General features: G+C 30.6%; 2 protein-coding genes and 1 pseudogene across 4 annotated transcripts in view; all 3 read left to right on the forward strand.

The window, feature by feature from the left end:
* The window catches only part of LOC145964077 (F-box only protein 21-like), a 365,010-nt pseudogene that overhangs the window by 63,853 nt on the left and 282,957 nt on the right, over positions 1-18,200 (forward strand). The window lies entirely within an intron of this gene.
* LOC145964217 (BRISC and BRCA1-A complex member 2) lies at positions 608-2,663 on the forward strand. The gene is made up of 5 exons (XM_083086695.1): positions 608-798; positions 883-1,188; positions 1,287-1,588; positions 1,742-2,122; positions 2,202-2,663. Exons 2-5 carry the CDS (start codon positions 1,101-1,103, stop codon positions 2,571-2,573), a joined length of 1,143 nt encoding a protein of 380 aa, XP_082942821.1. The 5' UTR covers positions 608-798; positions 883-1,100; the 3' UTR covers positions 2,574-2,663.
* LOC145964009 (SIN3-HDAC complex-associated factor) lies at positions 4,701-16,875 on the forward strand. 2 transcript variants are annotated; one of them, XM_083086364.1, is made up of 6 exons: positions 4,701-4,821; positions 10,932-11,034; positions 11,288-11,441; positions 11,793-11,961; positions 12,283-12,442; positions 12,686-16,875. In XM_083086364.1, exons 2-6 carry the CDS (start codon positions 10,961-10,963, stop codon positions 13,110-13,112), a joined length of 984 nt encoding a protein of 327 aa, XP_082942490.1. In that variant the 5' UTR covers positions 4,701-4,821; positions 10,932-10,960; the 3' UTR covers positions 13,113-16,875. The 2 variants fall into 2 exon arrangements, with proteins under 2 accessions (XP_082942490.1, XP_082942491.1); XM_083086365.1 differs by lacking the exon at positions 4,701-4,821 and adding an exon at positions 8,395-10,400.

Genomic DNA, 18,200 nt, shown 5'->3' on the forward strand with positions numbered 1-18,200 from the left:
GACGACGCTTAACCGGCTTAACCGGCTTAAGGGTTGCAGGCTCGGTTGCGGTTGGAATTGACCAATCAGAGTAGCCGGCCGACAAATTGCTTTGTTCTGATTGGTCAATTTCAACCGCAACCGAGCCCGCAACCCGTAGTGTGATTACGGCTTAAGGAAATCGACCAATCACGGTCGAGTATTGGCCCCTTGGAGGGGCCAATACTCGATCGTGATTGGTCGATTTCCTTACGCTTACGTTTTACGTGCCTATGGAATTTTATATGTGATGACCATAACTCTAAACTTTATAGAAAGAGAACCTACTGATTGTCTGCAAAAACCTATTTAAAAAAATTCTCTATCCGATAGCCAATCAGTGCATCTGCTAATTTCGTAAAAATTTGTAGAGCTATATTTATTTAAAGTTAAATAATAAATACGTAGAGAAAAAATAAATAATAAATGTAGCAATAAGAAATTACTGGATTTTTCCAATAAAAGATCAAGTTAAATGTTTTTAAGAAAAAGAAAAATTAAATTTGCAAAACGCCGAATTTAGTCGAATTTCATTGGCCATCGATTAGGGATTTTTAGAAATTTCTTGTACTTGATCTATCTTTCTCGAATTTACAAACTCTATGGTTGTAACCTAAATTTCAGGAAATGTGTCTTCTCGCTCATTTTCGTGGCAATAATACGAAGCGAGAAAGAGTAATAAACTGACTGAAATTGTGAATGTTTATTGTAATTAACCTGAACTGACTAATGTCAAGGAGCAGTCAACATTATTGGCGGCATCGTCTAAAGATTTACGAAGTATACTTGATATAATTATTTCATTATATAATATGCACATATTCTGTCAGAATCAATTTTTAATCGTTGATCGAATCATTGCAGAGAATATATGGAACTTGAAATGTACATAAGCAGTGAATTGTTTAATAATTTTGTATAAAAGGGAATGATACATAACGAAAATCTCGATTTAAATACATATACAGTGTATACTTTTGGAAATAAAAATCAAGAATTTGGTCTAACAACAGCCCAAAATATATTAGAACATTGATTCATCTAGATTATGCGATTATAATATTTCTAACTTTGCTAGTAAGATGCTAAATCAACAACATCCTCTCTTGAGCACTATAGATTCATATATAGAGCCGCTTTTGAAGCGTGTTTTGCAAACTAAAAGACTCGGTAAGTTTATAACATTGACCTTTGTTATATCTTAATTACATTCAATAATTAAGTTTAGTTTTTTCATCATAATAGTATGTTTTTTATATTTTTTCAAGGAGTATGTTGTGGTCTGATAAAATTGGATTCCGTCTCATCGAGTTGTAATAAAAGCAAAAATGATTGCTTCAAGTTATCAATTCCCTATGCTGGAGAACATCTCGTCTGGAGCGTATTATTCGATGCACAATATCCTGAGATGGGCCCAGACTTTATATTTAACGATCAAAATTTCCTAGCAGATCCAGATATTAACACTTTATCTACTTGGATACCTAGTCTTACTAAATGGAATCCTAACGACACCGATGCATTACTCAATGTGCTGAGTGAATTATTATTGTATTACAAAGAACATCAGGTAAGCAATAATTATCATTATATAGTTTTCATTGGTCTGTGAATATATATGCATTTTCAAATGGCAAAAAAATTCAATATATGTTATTTCGATCTTATAAGAATTTGTGATATTTAATTATCTGAACAAACTCTTTTTTTTTTTCATTTCCAGCTACATTTACTTGGAAAGCAGGGAGATCGTTTGCAATTTGAATACAGCACACTTGTTGGTGAAACAGAGATATCTAGAGAAGATATAGAAGTGATAATGTTACCATTAGGAACAAAACCTACAGAAGCAAGATTTTTGATTCGCATAGCTATGGATTATTCTCGATTACCTCCACGTATTAATAAATCACAGAATGACGAAGCTATGCTCATTATCACGTTTTACGGGCCAGATTGGAATCGTATTATACCACAACTTTATCTATCTAAGACCTTAGAAGATATTTTCGGTGGGCCCGAATCATTGCATATTCCACCATTTCCATCTAGTAAATATCTAATGGATTATGTCCCTGAAGTAAAGAAATTTATAGACGAGAAGGTATAAAACTATAGGTGTATATATTGTAAAAGATTATACAGTTTACAGGAAATATTTATATATATGCCTTTCATTGCAGATACACAATGTAGTTCAAAGTTTTGAGAGCAGGAAAAGCTTTATTACAGTTTTAATTGTATCGCAACGTGGGAGCATACTGGAATATGATGCAATAGAATTTAATTGGATTAGTATGCTATTGGAGCACCGAGACTTTCATTTTCTCATACATTTTCATCTCCCATCAACATTTCCAAAAGAGAAGCCACAAATCACATTGCAATCAGTATATCACATGACATCACAAGGTAGCTTGTACAAAGAAGTGTTGGATGATACACCGTATAGTCCTAGGTGGCAGATAATACTGATGGTTGATAAATTGTTGACATACATAATGGAGAATGCAGTTCAAAAGTTTCAGGCAAATTCGATGAAAAATCGTTTTTAATAATTTATTCTGAAAGTATATTTTATTACAGAATGTATATATTTAATAGTTGATATTGTGGAATAAAATTAATTAATGACAATGCACAAAGATATTTCTTACAATTTTCTAATTAGAAATTTGCATTTTTAATGTTTCTTTTTTTTCTTTTTTTTTTTAAGTTTCTTAACTAGTACACAATTATGTGCTACAAATATAATCCTTAATTTTCCGTTGTGTGTGTGTTATGAATGTATAAATGATACATATTCTAAGCATTAATCAAATGTAAAATCAAAAGTTGCAGCAAGTGTCATTAATATCTTCCACTTGTCAAGATTTTCAAATCAAAATCAATTCATTAGGATTATCGATCAAGAGAAGTTCAAAACTATACATTTTTCTCAATTTCTCGAATATTATACATCATTTCTTTCTTTTTACTTATAAGAAAGTTTTTTTTATTTAAAGAAAAAATACTAAACATTGTAAAATTAAAAAAACAAGACCCATTCTCAAGCAAATCTCTCAAGGCCCGTACATGGAAAGCGACAAAACCATACGAGAGCTAGAGTCCCTAGAATATAGAGTCTGGCCACTCGATTAGTTTTGAAAAAACATGGCAGCAATATATATATGAGCGTATCTAGAAGTTTTGAAAAAACATGGTGGCAGTTTATGAATGACATATCTCAAAATGCCAATGTATATTTATTTTTTTATCATTTATCATCTCTTAAAATATAATTTTCAACTATAGAAGTAATGAAATTTTTAAATTTATTATTGAAAGTTAATTTTTTAATTTTTTAATTTTTTATTTTTTAAAAATTGATAAAAAGAGAGTACAATTGTTATAATTTTCTTATTTAAATAAATAAAAATTGTTTGTGATTTTCTTGTCCCACTTCTTTTTCAAATATTAAACTTCCTTATAACAATAACAATTCCCAATAACAGTTCTAATAAGCTGTCTAATATAACAATTTCTATTGGTTCCGCCATTTTTTTACAAATTTCGTTTCGACGAATAAGATGAGACACGTACCGTGGCCAGACTCTATATTCTAGGGACTCTAACGAGAGCCAATCACCCGCTCCTCTCTCCGGAAACTGATTGGCCTAGGCCGGTATTCATAGTCCGTTCTTATATTTAAGATCGTCTTAAGAACCCATTCAACCAATCAAATAGCTGCAATGCGGTCATTGATTGGTTGAATGGGTTCTTAAGACGATCTTAAATATAAGAACGGACTATGAATACCGGCCCTAGAGTATTAGGGTGCAGTCCCACGTAGAAGAAAAAGCGGAACGGAAAAGAAGTGTAGTGGGGGTAACCAATCAGAACGTTTCTCCAAAAGACATCATACCTAGCGTTCTCGTATGTATGTACATACCTAGCATATCTAGTCTTTCTTATTCATAAATAAAATTTATAAATTTATTTTTATATAAAATAATAATGTCATCGGTAAATTTTTTTATTATAATATAAAATATGTGTGTGTGTGTTTTATTTTCAGATATATATATTAAATTTTGTAACAATTTATTACACTTAACATTAAATTAGGTGAAAATATATTATTCTGAATAAAATATTTATTACAATATAAAATGTAATTTTATCATTGTTTCATATAAATAGTTTAGTTTAATTTTATATTTTCACAAAATATAAAAACATAACAAAATTACACTAAAATAATATATTTCTCTTGTTAAATTTATATTATTATAAAGTTCTTTATTCCATTCCGCTTTTATATGACTGGGTTCCCCATGGAATATATTTTACGCAAAAACGGAAAAAATTCCAACCTAAAATTTACAATAATTCTGAATTAGCTTTGTTTTTTCGTAAATTATATTCCATTGGAATTTTCCATTTATTATAAAAAGATATTTTTTTACAAAATTTATTATTCTTGTTAACTATAATTCATAAAAAATAATTTTTTACTCTTACTTATTTCCGCTTTTTCCGGTACATGGGGAACCCGGTTATTCAAAATCGGAACAGATATATCTTTTGGAGAAACGTTCTGATTGGTTACCCCCACTATACTTCTTTTCCGTTCCGCTTTTTCTTCTACGTGGGACTGCACTCTTACGCTATTATTCCCTAGCGTTATTCCCCACGGAACCTCCCCGGCGTCCGGGGAACGCGCCTGGCAGCACTGCGTACGTGCGCAGCGCGAAGAGCGTGCGCAAAACAGGCTCGTCTCAAAAGTGTCCGGCCGCCGTCACCTGTCCCGCGAGTCTCAAGGTAAGTGTCCGTTTCCCAAGCGCCGGCTTTATCAAGGAAAAGGTCCGCGGGATCGCGGCGCGAGCGCGCGACGCGCTGACGCGTCGCGCGAAACTGTCCCCGGGCGCGAACTGTCATACATATCGATACGCGCCGCGCGGCTGGCAAATATGTTCGCGGCTACCGACCTGTCGCGTCGCGACTTCCGCAACCGCGTCGTCATCGTCGCTGCCGTTGTCGTCGTCGTCGCGGGGCTCCGCGACCCGGTGACTTCGCACGCGACTCCCCTTCTGTCAAGGGGAAAATTCGTCGCGAACGCGAATCTCTCTCTCTCTCTCTCTCTCTCTCTCGCCTCGTCTCTCGTGGTTATGGCGCGGATTTCTCGCGGATTCACGCGACAGCTTTGCGCGTTTTCACGCGCCTTGTCGTCGCCCTCGTGACTCCTCGAGCGTACGCGCGGTTCGCGCGCGCGATCCCTCGCGATTGTAATATACGAATATGCGCGTCATGTGTACGGTTGTGTCATATGTACCGCGCGTGAAGCGTCGCAGGTATCATCTGTCATGGCGCATGCCGCCGCCGTTATCATACGGTTGGCTCGAGCCATGGTATATAACACGTCAGGTCTGTTCGCGCTTCGACCGCGCTTTGTACTTTATGAATTTTCTCCGTATTTTCGCCCTCGATATTTCGGAGAGAGGTGACGCTCGACAGTTGCGTACATTTATTTCATTTGCATTTAATGATAGGATAGCGCGATGTCTACAATGCGGCTAAAAAGAACAGAACCTCTCCTCTCATCTGGATTGTCAACCGTAATCTAACCTAACCTAACCCCTAACTCTAACCTACCTATCTATCTTTAGCCGCACGGATGATTTGAAGTTAACAGTTAAGAGTTTAAATTTAAAGCATTAAAGTTTAACCGTTTGCCTTTCTTAACATTTTTTTTCACCAATTTTTAACGCTAATACATACTTTCTCAATAATTTATTCATTATTATTACAATTTAGCTTTGTTTTACTTTTGTCGAGCGGTTTATACTTGAAGATAGCCTCCCCCTCCTATTCATATATAAGTTTAATTTAAAAAAAAAGAAAAAAAAGATCCTACATCTCTAGGAACGATTCGAAAAAATTGCGCAGCGATTAATATTTGCGCAACGAAGATGATGTTGACGAATTCTGTCAGTTTTACATGCTGTTGACCATATGAGAACGTAGATTGGCGGGAGGGGGAAGGGGGAGAGAGAGGGGAATGAGGGCCACGATGGCGTCCGCCACGCGCCATGTCGCGGCCACGCTCGTACACGTCCTTTCGCCCGTACACCCCCTTCGATTCCCCTTTCGTCGTCCTGTCGTACGCCGTCAACTTTGTGCGCGATGAGGGGAAAGCGCATTAGCATTTTTCTTCGCATGCGCACGCGCAATCGCAACGCATTGAACGCCAATTCTTTCCCACGAAGGGGCTAATTTCTGCGATGGGTCATTGAAGAAATTAATCTTAAAGGATATATATATATATATATATATATATATATATATAGGGTGAGCCATTTTAAGTTACCCACCCCAATAACTTTTTATTTTTGAATGTACAACAAAATGTTTCAAATAAAAGCTGCTTGACTTCGAGGGGAACAGAAGATGGTGGCAAAAATTTGACCTTGGATAGTCATTTGAAGGTCACATAAAGATCACCTTCAATTTCTTAAATGGAACCTACTATTTTTCATTGCATATTCTTGTAGCTTATCTCGAGAGCTTTCCAAAACACTATAAGTACCTTTTCGTTAAGTACTTTTTGAGTTATGAGGCTTGAAATAATTTCTTAATTTTACATAAACCGTAAAATATTTTGTAAAATTCATTTTCCGATTATCTTACCTTAATACTTTTATGTACAAAATAATGAGAGGAATCAATTGGTGTAAAGAAAACACATAATTGTTTCGAAAAAAAAAATGTAATTGTTAATTGCAAATTACATTTTTTTCAAAAATAAAAAAGTTATTGGGGTGGGTAAGTTAAAATGGTTCACCTTGTATATATATATATATATCCTTTAAAATTAATTTAAAAAGATATAAAATTAATTTTAAAGGAGATATATATATGTATATATAAGAGATGCATAGTGTATTAGAGAGACAGATGCATCAATTTTTGTCGAAAACTCTGAGTAAACACAACACGTGCCGTTTTATTTTACCTCTAAATATTGGAAATTATTTATTTCCAGATTTCCAGATTATTTATTTCTCAATTTTAATCAAGATAAGATATAGTTCATTATACCTGTAAATCTGTTGGAGATTCTTAGTTTATCTATAATGACTTTAATAAATATCGGAATACACCAGAACATGAAGAAAAACGTATATGCTTTGCAATTCTTTAATTAATGATGAGAGTATTTCTTTTATGGATATATCTGTTTCGTTTTTAAAAGATACAGCACCACTTTCTTTCTATTTTCTTTTCTAATTTTTTGAATTTTAAAAATAGTGTATAATCATTAATAGTTTACGATATCATATAATAATTAGCGCAAGTTTCTCGATATTTGTTAATAATCACAATAGACTATTTCAATAGACACGTAGACACTCTTGGAATATCAACTTTCGTTAATCGATAAAGGACATTAGAGATTATCAAATCTGTCAAATTAAAAATCTGTGAACCAAAAATCTATAAAATTCAACCGAAACTTCAGAATCACGGATTTATGAGATCCAGCAATATAATCTTACAATACAGTTAATTTGAAGCGATTTAATTTGATAAGAATTTGCAGCGAAAACCGGTAAAAGCAAGCGAGGGAGGGAAAGAAGAAATGAAGTGCGCAATGTAGAAAACAGCGATGCCATGTCGACAAAACATGGATGAGCTAAAAATAGCACAAAGCACAAAACAGAGTGCAACGTGCGAATTATTATGTGAGGCGCTGCGCGTTCTCAAAATAACGCTGTTTTATTATTATTATTTTTTTTTTTTTTTACATACGTTTATCCACATTTTCTTTCGGCAAAATTTCTCGTGTAACCAAAGCTATGAACTCGAAAATTCACAAAATCGATATTTAAGATGTAGAAGTAAATATAAACACATACATAAGTGAATTACAATTTTAAAAATATTAAATATATAAATTCTAAAAATATATACATTATTTTTAGAATTATCCGTATAAAAATTTCGCGATAAAAATAAAGATTCGCGCATATGTAAATAAATAATTAATTAGTAGCTATCAGTAATTTAATACGAATTCCCTTATCTTACAATGAGATACATGCAATCGTATGTTGCACCATTATCAACGATGGGCTTCGAGAGATCGGTCAGCCTTGATTAACGATCGAAAATACAGCTCGCAGTAAACAAAGCTCCTAAAAATCGCGCATTTTTTCATTGCTAAATTGGATTAAATCAAATTATAAAATCAAAAAAGAATCTGTATAAAAATAATATTTATTCGGACCATCGCATCGGCTATCCTTTTCCAACCAAAGTGTTGGTCCACATTTTTTGGAGTCTGAGAATAATTCTGGGATGTATATTACATTTATATAACTTTTACGTTTTTATAACTTTGGATACTCTTGACTTTATAACTCGGATACTCTGAAATTACGAAATTTTCGTAGATCTCATTTAAAAAAAAAAAGAAAAAAGAAAAATAGACCATGATCTGAAATCTTTTACATTCTGGAGCAATAAAAGCGAATCTTTTATTTGCGAGAGTACTTGTCGGTACTCTAACCTTGTCATTCGAAAGTGTTTCGTTAGCAAACGATGGATACGTGAACGAGTGCACGTGCGCACTCGTCAGTTCCGAAGGAGAACGAGTTTGTTGGGAGTGCATGTCTACATCTCTCTCTCTCGATCTCTCGCTGTCGGCCAATCGAGATCGTGAATTCGGTCACACCTTCCGCTCGGCCTCTTTGCCTATTGGCTGCTCGTTTGATCGTGACGTCGCTGACCCGCTTTTAAAATTCGGTAAACAACATCTCGCGAGAGCTCGGCAAACCGCTTGGCGATAATACATGTGCGATAAATGAATGAAAATGTTCAAATCATTTCATATAAATTGCTAAATGCCATTAAAACAGACATTTCTACGTGTCGCGTAACTTTCGAGCACTCATACTTTTTTTTTTAGACGACGATATCGAAAGTGTTTTAGCTTGGAAGGGATAGGAAGTGATAGCGGATGGAACGTCATCAATAAAGATGGATTTTCGAATATGAAACATAAATTGTTTAAATATTCCTCGAACTAGATAAATCGATATTTACGAGTACGCGAGCGAGTAAAACTTTTGTCCTCTCAGATCGACGAGCAAACTTCACGCTGTAGGAACAGCGCAGAGTAAAGTTTAACAGATAACTTCGTTCTGTCAAATTGAGGGAACTTCAAGTCATGCTTTGACTCGCGCGAAATGATAAGCGAAATGACAGAGCAAAGAGAAGAGGGAATTTGGCGACAATGTCGAGTGAAGTTTAACCGAGATGTTATGTTAATGGTTTTGGAATCGCTCGAGGGGAAGTCGAGACCCTCCCAAGGCAAGACCCTCGCAAGGGGGACAGGTAACACGCAAAATACAGCGTTTACAATTACGTAGTTAAAGTGTTCGACGAGGATATGGAACGGGAGAGGGGGGGAGTAGCGATGCGCTTGCGCAAGTGTGACGAGCGTGGAGGGGGAACGAAGGACGCGCATGCGCGCGCCGCTTGGTGACGCTACCCGGTGCGTGGATAGAATAGCCACGCTTCTTGCACGTCGTCGCGGCTGTCGAGAGAGCGTATCATCGATATCGTAAACAAGCGTCTGTGTGTTTATCTAAAAATATTACGTTACATGTTAAACAAGTCTGCGATTATTGCCACCTTAAATAAGGTGGAAGGAAAAGCGGCGAGTGTTAGGAAAGTGGATAAGTGCTGCTCTGTCAAGACAGCGAGAGACGATTTGCAGATTTTTTTCTTCCATTTTGGAAGAACAAGTGGCCGAGTCGAGAATCGGCGTTATTTCTGGAACACTTGTTTAAAGTGATTTTTTTGTTTCGATATCGACGGTGTTAATTAAAACGTAGAGTTATTGAGAAAAGAGCGTTGCTTGTATCCCAAAGGGACAGAGATATCCATGTATATTTTGGAAGAATAAGTGGTCGGATTAAAACGGCGTCATTTTTATACTCGACAATTTATACAAATTTTTACACATCTTCGACGTAAATTATAATAGTTAATTTTGAAAGAAGATTAAGAAGGTGAAAAAGCGTCGAAAGGAACAGATATTCTTATTTTGGAAGGAGACACACGTGTAATCGTGTTCGGCGTCACTTTTGATACATTTGGATAACGATTACGATTTACGTCGACATTGTGGCAGTTGCTTCCATTAACTTCGAGAAGTTCGAATCTCGACTTTTTTTGCGTTTCTTCGACGAAACATGAAGCTAATCGTAAACGCGCTCAATGAAATTAGTGATTATCGTGATAAATTTTATACAGACTTAATGTTATTTTCGTGTTTATTACTACGATCAGATTTTTTGGGCAATTCTACGTCTTCATTACTTCGTGAACTTCAGGCACGTCTAACATATTGTGCAATTATATTTAGATTACTATAAAATTTTGGATTTGTAGAAAAATAGGTCAAATTTTAATATTTTATTTTATTTTCAATTTTTTCATATATATCTCTTATAAATTAATTCTTTATTAAAATTCTTTATTAAATTAATTCTTTATTGCAAATGAGAATATTCTTGATATACATGTATACCATGAAAGCTATAAACACAATTTATAAACAATTATTCTTATAAATTAATTTACATTCAAGTTGAATCTTAATTTCTGTTATTTCGTGCATGTATATTTTTACTTTTAACAATTTTTTATTTTGATATTTGTTTTAATTTTTGGAATATTTATACTGTGTAAAAAAAGATTTAAACAGATATAACAAATTATATTTTGATGAATAATGCATATTTAAATTTTTAATATAATAAAATCAGTAAAAGAAAACAGCTCGTAAATTTTATTAAATAAAATTTAATTGTTTATATTATTATAAATATAATATATTTACATATATGTTGTTTAAATTACAGAAACGATAGTAATTCATATAGCAGACAGGATGTTCAGTTTTCACAAACCAAAGGTGTACCGATCTAGTACAGGCTGCTGCATTTGTAAAGCCAAGTCTAGCAGGTAGAGAAACATTGCTAAAGTCATATCTGTGTGTTTATATTATAATAATAACAAATTTGTAATAAATTATAGTAATTATAATATTTTTAATTTTAAATTATATTAAAATAACTATATATATATTTTAAATATTGATGTTATTTTAGTATAATTTAATAATATATTATTATTTTAATACACACATACACATACATACATACATACATATATACACACATTTATATATTATAAATTCTTATAAATCTTGTTACAGTTCAAGATTTACAGACAGTAAAAAATATGAGGATGACTTTATGCCATGTTTTCAACTTGAGGAGAGGCGTAGTGGTGAAATATGCAATGCATGTGTGCTTCTAGTTAAGAGATTCAAAAAGCTACCTTCAGGAAGTAATCGCAACTGGAAACATGTTAGTATCTTGTAATCAATCCTGACAAACTATTATATTAATTGATATTAATATTAATAGTAAATTTAAATTCAAGATTATATGAATATATTATTTTTCAGTAAATATTTTACTAAATTTTAATCAGTTAAAATATTACAAACACTTTAATATTATTTTTTGAATACTTTATAATAAGAGAATACACATTATTTATATTAATTCTTTTTTAAATTGTATTATGTGCATCTCTTGTTGCTATAAAAAATATTAAAAAAATTATATAATAAAGTTATTTCTAAACTTGAAGACATAATCCTCTAATGTTAGATTATCATTTTTTTTCTCAAAAATAAAAATTTGTTTGTACAGGTTGTGGATGCGCGTGCCGGTCCCGGTATTAAGTCGCTGACAAAATTTAAAGCAAAAAATAAAAAGAAGCTTAAGGATAAAGTTGATAAGCTCGTTAAAAAAAAACATATTTACATCAAAACAGAGGGAGATCGAGAACAAAGTCCGGCGATGAGTGACGATTTAACCGGTTAGTTACACAATTTTTTGTTAGTTACAAATTAGAAACAAGATTTTGTTTATATATTTTATTTATACACTAATATAAAAAATTCAATATATTTTTTAATATAATTACATAATTCTATATTAGATTCATTATTTAGAATTTATTTTTAATCAAAATTAATTAATCTAATAAATATTGTTAGATTATAGAAAAAAAGTGTATATATTAATTTTTTAAATTCATTTTTAATATATAGTTCAACAATGAAAAAATGGGAAATTTTCTATCCAAATAATACTTGCTAATATTTGCATATCTTAATGTTCCCATTTATTGTTGCAGAAGATTACAGATTAACGGATGGCAAAACTTCAAGTAGATCAGAAAGCGCTTCCGACGACGACGATATTAATGCTAATGAAAAACAACTGGATCTCTCTTCTGAAGATCAAGATATTGAGAAAGATAATGTTAATTTCATCGATTTATCATACTACAAAAGGTAATATATTCATATCACATTTCAAAATTTTTTGTTTTTTGTAGATTTGTAGACATTATTATAATTTTGTAGATATTATTATAAAGAGTTTTAAAAATACTACAAATATTCTCATATTATAGATATATATTTTTATACATTTGCATTTACTTGGTATTTTTAATAATTTGTTGTGATAGCATCTTTAAAGATGTCAATAACGAGAAGGCATAATGTACTTATTATGGATTTTTTTCTATTTAGGGAAGTAATTTGTTGTGGTAACATCTTCAAAGGTGCCAATGGTGAGGTTATAATGTACCCTTCTTTCCTCAAACCTTGCATAAGCTGTTTTACCAGGCGGCAGCTTACTGCTTCTTTGGCATCCGTCAGTCCTACTCACAGTTCAGCATCTGTTAGTCCTGCTCATAGCGTTGAATCTACATCATCATCAAATACAGAGACTAATTCCAAACAAAGTACCAAGACATTCAGTGATTCGTCATCTGATTCCGGTTATGACGAGTCTTCCAATCAGTATGAAAGCAAGATGGCAAAAAATGTTCAGATCAAGGAAGATGTAGAGATGGAAGAACCTGTAAGGTCCATAGAGCTTGAACAATTATCGAATTGTAAATCTTTGCAAACTATCAATGTCAGTAATCAGTCACTCCAGTCGGTCTCCAATTAATGTCGGCCCTTCGGTTAGAAGGTTAATTTATTCCTTTACTTATGAAAAAATACGCATAAATATGTACATACTTATATTATACATATACAGGGTATCCATATGAATCATTAAATAATTTTTTACTCAGGTTTCAATTCATAGGTGAAATCTCAATTTAGAATATTTTTATAATTGAAAGATTTTCAATTTAGAAAAGGAACTTTTTCTTTATAATGAAAAATTTTACTTTTTAATTCTGAGATATATAGGCTAATTTTTGACATTCAACTCTTGCAATATTTATTTTTCTTTTGAAAAGGTTATTTTAGATTACAAAAAAATTCTTAAACTTTTCTTAAATTCTTAAACTATTCTTTGAATTTCAATTTCAAGACGATTTTTCCTTGTGAAGAATATTCGAATTTTAACTTTACGTAATATAAATAAGATTTTTGATCTTAGCATTTAAATAATTTTCTCTTATTAAACATTATTAATTCGGAAATGCTGAGTAAATAACAAAAACTTATTTTCTCATTTATATAAAAATAATTTATATAAACTAATATTTTACATAAAAAATAAGAATAAATATATTTATTGTTTTAATGCAATAAAAGAATCTTTTCAAGGTTTTAAAGGAATATTCTGTAATTCTAAAATATTAAAGAATAACATATAATAAAAGAACACTGAATGACTATGAAAATGTTCAATCCTTGAAAGTAGCATCATTTATGAGGAAAATATCTCATAACTACTAAACTTTCTCTGTCTTTTCAAATCTAAAGATTTTTCATTTAAAACATCTTTTTGAAATTAGCATATCTTGAGATGTTAATTTAGGGCAATACATATGGGTTACCCTGTATATGTAGGTAGATTTAAGCTTAAGTTAATTAAATGCACTATTCCCGGGCAGCAAAATGGCTCTGAAAGGATTTTAATCTTCACTTTGAAGATTCAAATGCCATTTGGATGCAATTTATCATGTTAAGAATAATAAGTTAAGCGATGGACTGACGTAAACCGCCATTTTTCGAGCTGATAATCTTTAAGTCTTAAGGTTTAGCAATATAAACACACATCAAAGTACTGTGATGATATTGTAAAGTAAGAGACGCTCAGATTTCTTACACCGAACAGGTTCGAATTGGTGGTTTGCGCTCTCGCCTTTCTACACTCAAGTGCCACTGCTTAAAAATGTACACAAGATGTGCTAGAACAACCAAAGCCAACAATCCTGATAAAAGATTATAAAACTAATATTTATCTATGAAAGTCTAACTTAAAACAAGTTATTTATTGTATTTATAAAATGTTGCGTTTTAAAATTTTCAACTTTTTAAATATAATTTCAGCTCTATAGATACTTGTGTAAGAAATTTGCTCTTAAAAATTTCTTGAATTCTTAAAGTTTTTAAGGTTCTTTGTAAAATTAATCGTTTTTCCTTTTATTTCTAAATTTCCTACATTTAATTAAGGTGAGATTATGAAAATGATTTCTCATTATATGAGAAATGTCAAAATCGTAAGAATCTTTATCCATTATATTCCTTATAAATTATGTGAAAATTTTGTTAATATAAAAATAAGATTTTTCATATACGACTTAATAATTTAAAATTTAATTACAAATATATGTAGGGTGAAAAATTCATAGAATTTCGACATTTTTTATCGAAACAAAAATAATCTAAATTAACTAATAGAGTTGATTTTTTAGAAGGATATTTGATAGTTGTTTTAGGACACCTTGTACAAGCTCCAAGCTGCCAATCTATTCTCGCCCGGGTCCAAAAATGTGAAAATAAGAAAAAAAGAAACGGGTTTTTGCATTTACTTTCAAGTTACGACGCGACGCTCCATGACGTAAATTAATAAATAGCGGTTACATTGATGACCCAAATCGATAGCAATAAATAAAGACAAACATACAGCAGGGCGATTGACAAAGTCTGTATTTAGACAGTATTAGTAAAAAAAAAATGACAGAGGAAAAAAGGAGATAGATCTAGATAGACAAATTGAAAGTGGCAATCAGATTGGCAAACTGGACCAGCGAATTTTTTGATAGGTAATTTTAGAGAATATGATACTTAGAGATATTTCTATAGAGAAAGAAGAGAGAGAGAGAGAGACACAAAAGGAGGGAAAAGAGGAGTAAATAAGTAAAAACTGTTAGTTCCTAGTTAATAAAGAAAAGATGGGCACATTTTAATTACATGTTTAGCGAAAAATTTGTTCAATACTGATTTTATAGAAGGTCTTCCAGATTGCCTTTCATCATCTGTAGATTTTTTTTTACCGATTTGTAATCAATTTTTTATTAATGAAAATGAAAGATTGATTCCAAGCTGATCACAAAATCAATAAATGATGATAACTGTACAAATCTTTATTGAACAAAAGAAGATAGTCGGAAATGTCAAGTCAGAGTCATTTAATATAAAAATAGTTCTAATAATTTCTGACTATTCTCTTGATATTGAACGCTAAACCTGAGAAAAAAAAACGGGCTAAAGAATGTACAAGCCGAGTACCTGCTGAGGACAAGTCGCAACTGTGATCATGGGGTTGTTTTCAGGTTTTTTTTGTTTAATTACACGCACAAAAAGAAGAAAAAAACTGATGATATGCAATAGTTTGAAATAATATATGTCTGTTGCAATGAATGAAAATAATTGAAATCTGTTTGATATATGAAGTTGATGAAAAAATTTGTTTATTTGTTTTATCACTTTATAAGAAAATTTCGAACAATCAACTTAATATTTAAACAGATTCAATAAAGTCAAGATTTATGTATCTATAGACCCAAGAATCAATGCATCGAGAATTAATTAAATTAAGAATTGATAACCAATTGAAAATCCAAAAATCTGTGGAATTAAGCGCCAATTTTTCAAAACTTATCAAGAATTTTATTGTATTTAATCATTTCTTAAAGAGTGTGATACATATCGCATATGCGATGATAAAATATCTAAATACTCAAAAAATAAAATATATTTTCTCTGTCTCACATTTTGGATATAGAGAACCACATGATCTGTCAATCATTACATATTTGAGAAGAAAAGTTAAATATAATGACTCTCGGCTTAAAGTGTTTGGATTTGATCTATTATAAAAATAAGAAATGTGCAATAGACATTATCGGTCCCGTCCAGTGCTACGCGAGTCATTATTTTTTATCTTGTGCAAGAAAAGAATTGGAACTAGAGCTAATTGTAAAATTCTTCCAAATAGTAATCAAAATTATTGAGATTTGAGGTTTCATTATAATGAAAACACGAAAAATATATTTATTTTATAAAATTAAATTAAAATTTTATAGTATCAAAACAAATTAAAAATTTAATAAAATTATATATTAACATCAATATTATATAAATTAACTAAAATTAAAACATAAATTTTAATTAAAAAATATATATAATTGCCGGCAATTATATATAATTATTTATATATTACAAAGTTTCCTGAAATGCAAAGTTCTCGGTCTCGAATTTTTCGATCCGCCATTAAATCGCAAAAACATTGAAAAATCGAGGAAAAAAGCTCGTTTAAATTGCCCATCGAAATATATTTGCGAAAACTCACCGACAATCGTAATAACCAGGAAGCGATAACAGTTTTTTCATAATCAAACATCGAAAAGTTTGATCTATCAAAGGATAACATCAAATCACATTTTTCCGCGATAGATCACAATTGTACATTTCTTGTATGATCTCTTATTATTTCTTTACTGTGAAATATATAATACTGATAATTATTATATCGTCTCCCCATGATTATGATTTATCGTAGTTAATATTTGTGATAATCGAGACTGAATCACATATAGCTCACAAACTTAAATATAAGTTTATATTTAAAATGAAAATTTAGCACTTAATATTTTTATTAAAAAATATTTAAGTCTAAATTTACATTTTTAAATTAAATTTAACATTTAATGTTTTATAAAGCTAAAAAGAACTGCTATGATTCCGTCTGGATTATATATATATATTGTTTTATTTATTTATTTGATAAGCCGACTCTCGCAATTAAATTTAATATTCCTTTTCTATGTAATTTATATACATAAATTGTGTAGACATACATATTTTTATACGAATCAGTAAAGTTGCTTCATGATTTCTATAGAATATAATTGTTTTTAACATATAAACAAAAAATATGATTAAGAGATAATAGAGATGATAATAATTATCAACACATGGTGAAAATTGTGCATTTTTGTATTATTAAGTAATCAATTGATATAATGTTAGAGCTATTAAATTGATATTGATTAATTATATTAGTAAATATATATATATATATATATATATATATATATATATATATATATATATATATATATATATATATATATTGATATGTGATATATTAATTGATTGATATTAATTAGCTAATATTATATTAATAATAATTTTATCAATGATATTAATTAAAAGAAAGAATTGCAAAATAATTATATAAATATGGCGTTATAAATGGCGTATCAATATAATAATAGAAAAATATTCGAGTATTTAAGAAAATACTCGAGTTTTCACAATAGTGGAGAAGAATAAATTAAAATTAAAATTCTATTGTGATGAGAAAGATATGAAGATATATTGTGTATATACACGCAAAAGAGTACAGGATACAAAGATTTACTTAATAAATCAACTTTTTATTAAATTAGTAATTTAATAAAAAATTAAAAATGAATAAAATATACATAATATATAAAGATACAATAACTTTAAAATTACATACAAAGATTGTGAAGACAATTGTAAAAGGAGCAAAAAATCAACGAAGTTATTTAAATAAAGAACGCTCTTTTAATATCATATTACAAAAATTCTGTAATTCTAAAAAAATTAGAGACAAAATTATAAAATTATTGTATACATCATAATTGTATATGTAATTTTACAGTAAAAATGAAATTTTATGATCAAAGTATTTTAGAAAAATCAATAATGTGATTTTACAGTTAAAAAAATAATTATACTTTAAACTTATTATAAAATTGTGCAACAAAAAATATTATTTTCTCTTTGGATTATGATTCTAAAACGCTATTTTTCTTATTCATAA

Source organism: Camponotus vicinus, unplaced genomic scaffold (genome assembly GCF_025532165.1).
Source record: "Camponotus vicinus isolate PSW18456_S1 unplaced genomic scaffold, iyCamVici1.0 SCAF_13, whole genome shotgun sequence".
Taxonomy (NCBI): Eukaryota; Metazoa; Arthropoda; class Insecta; order Hymenoptera; family Formicidae; genus Camponotus; species Camponotus vicinus.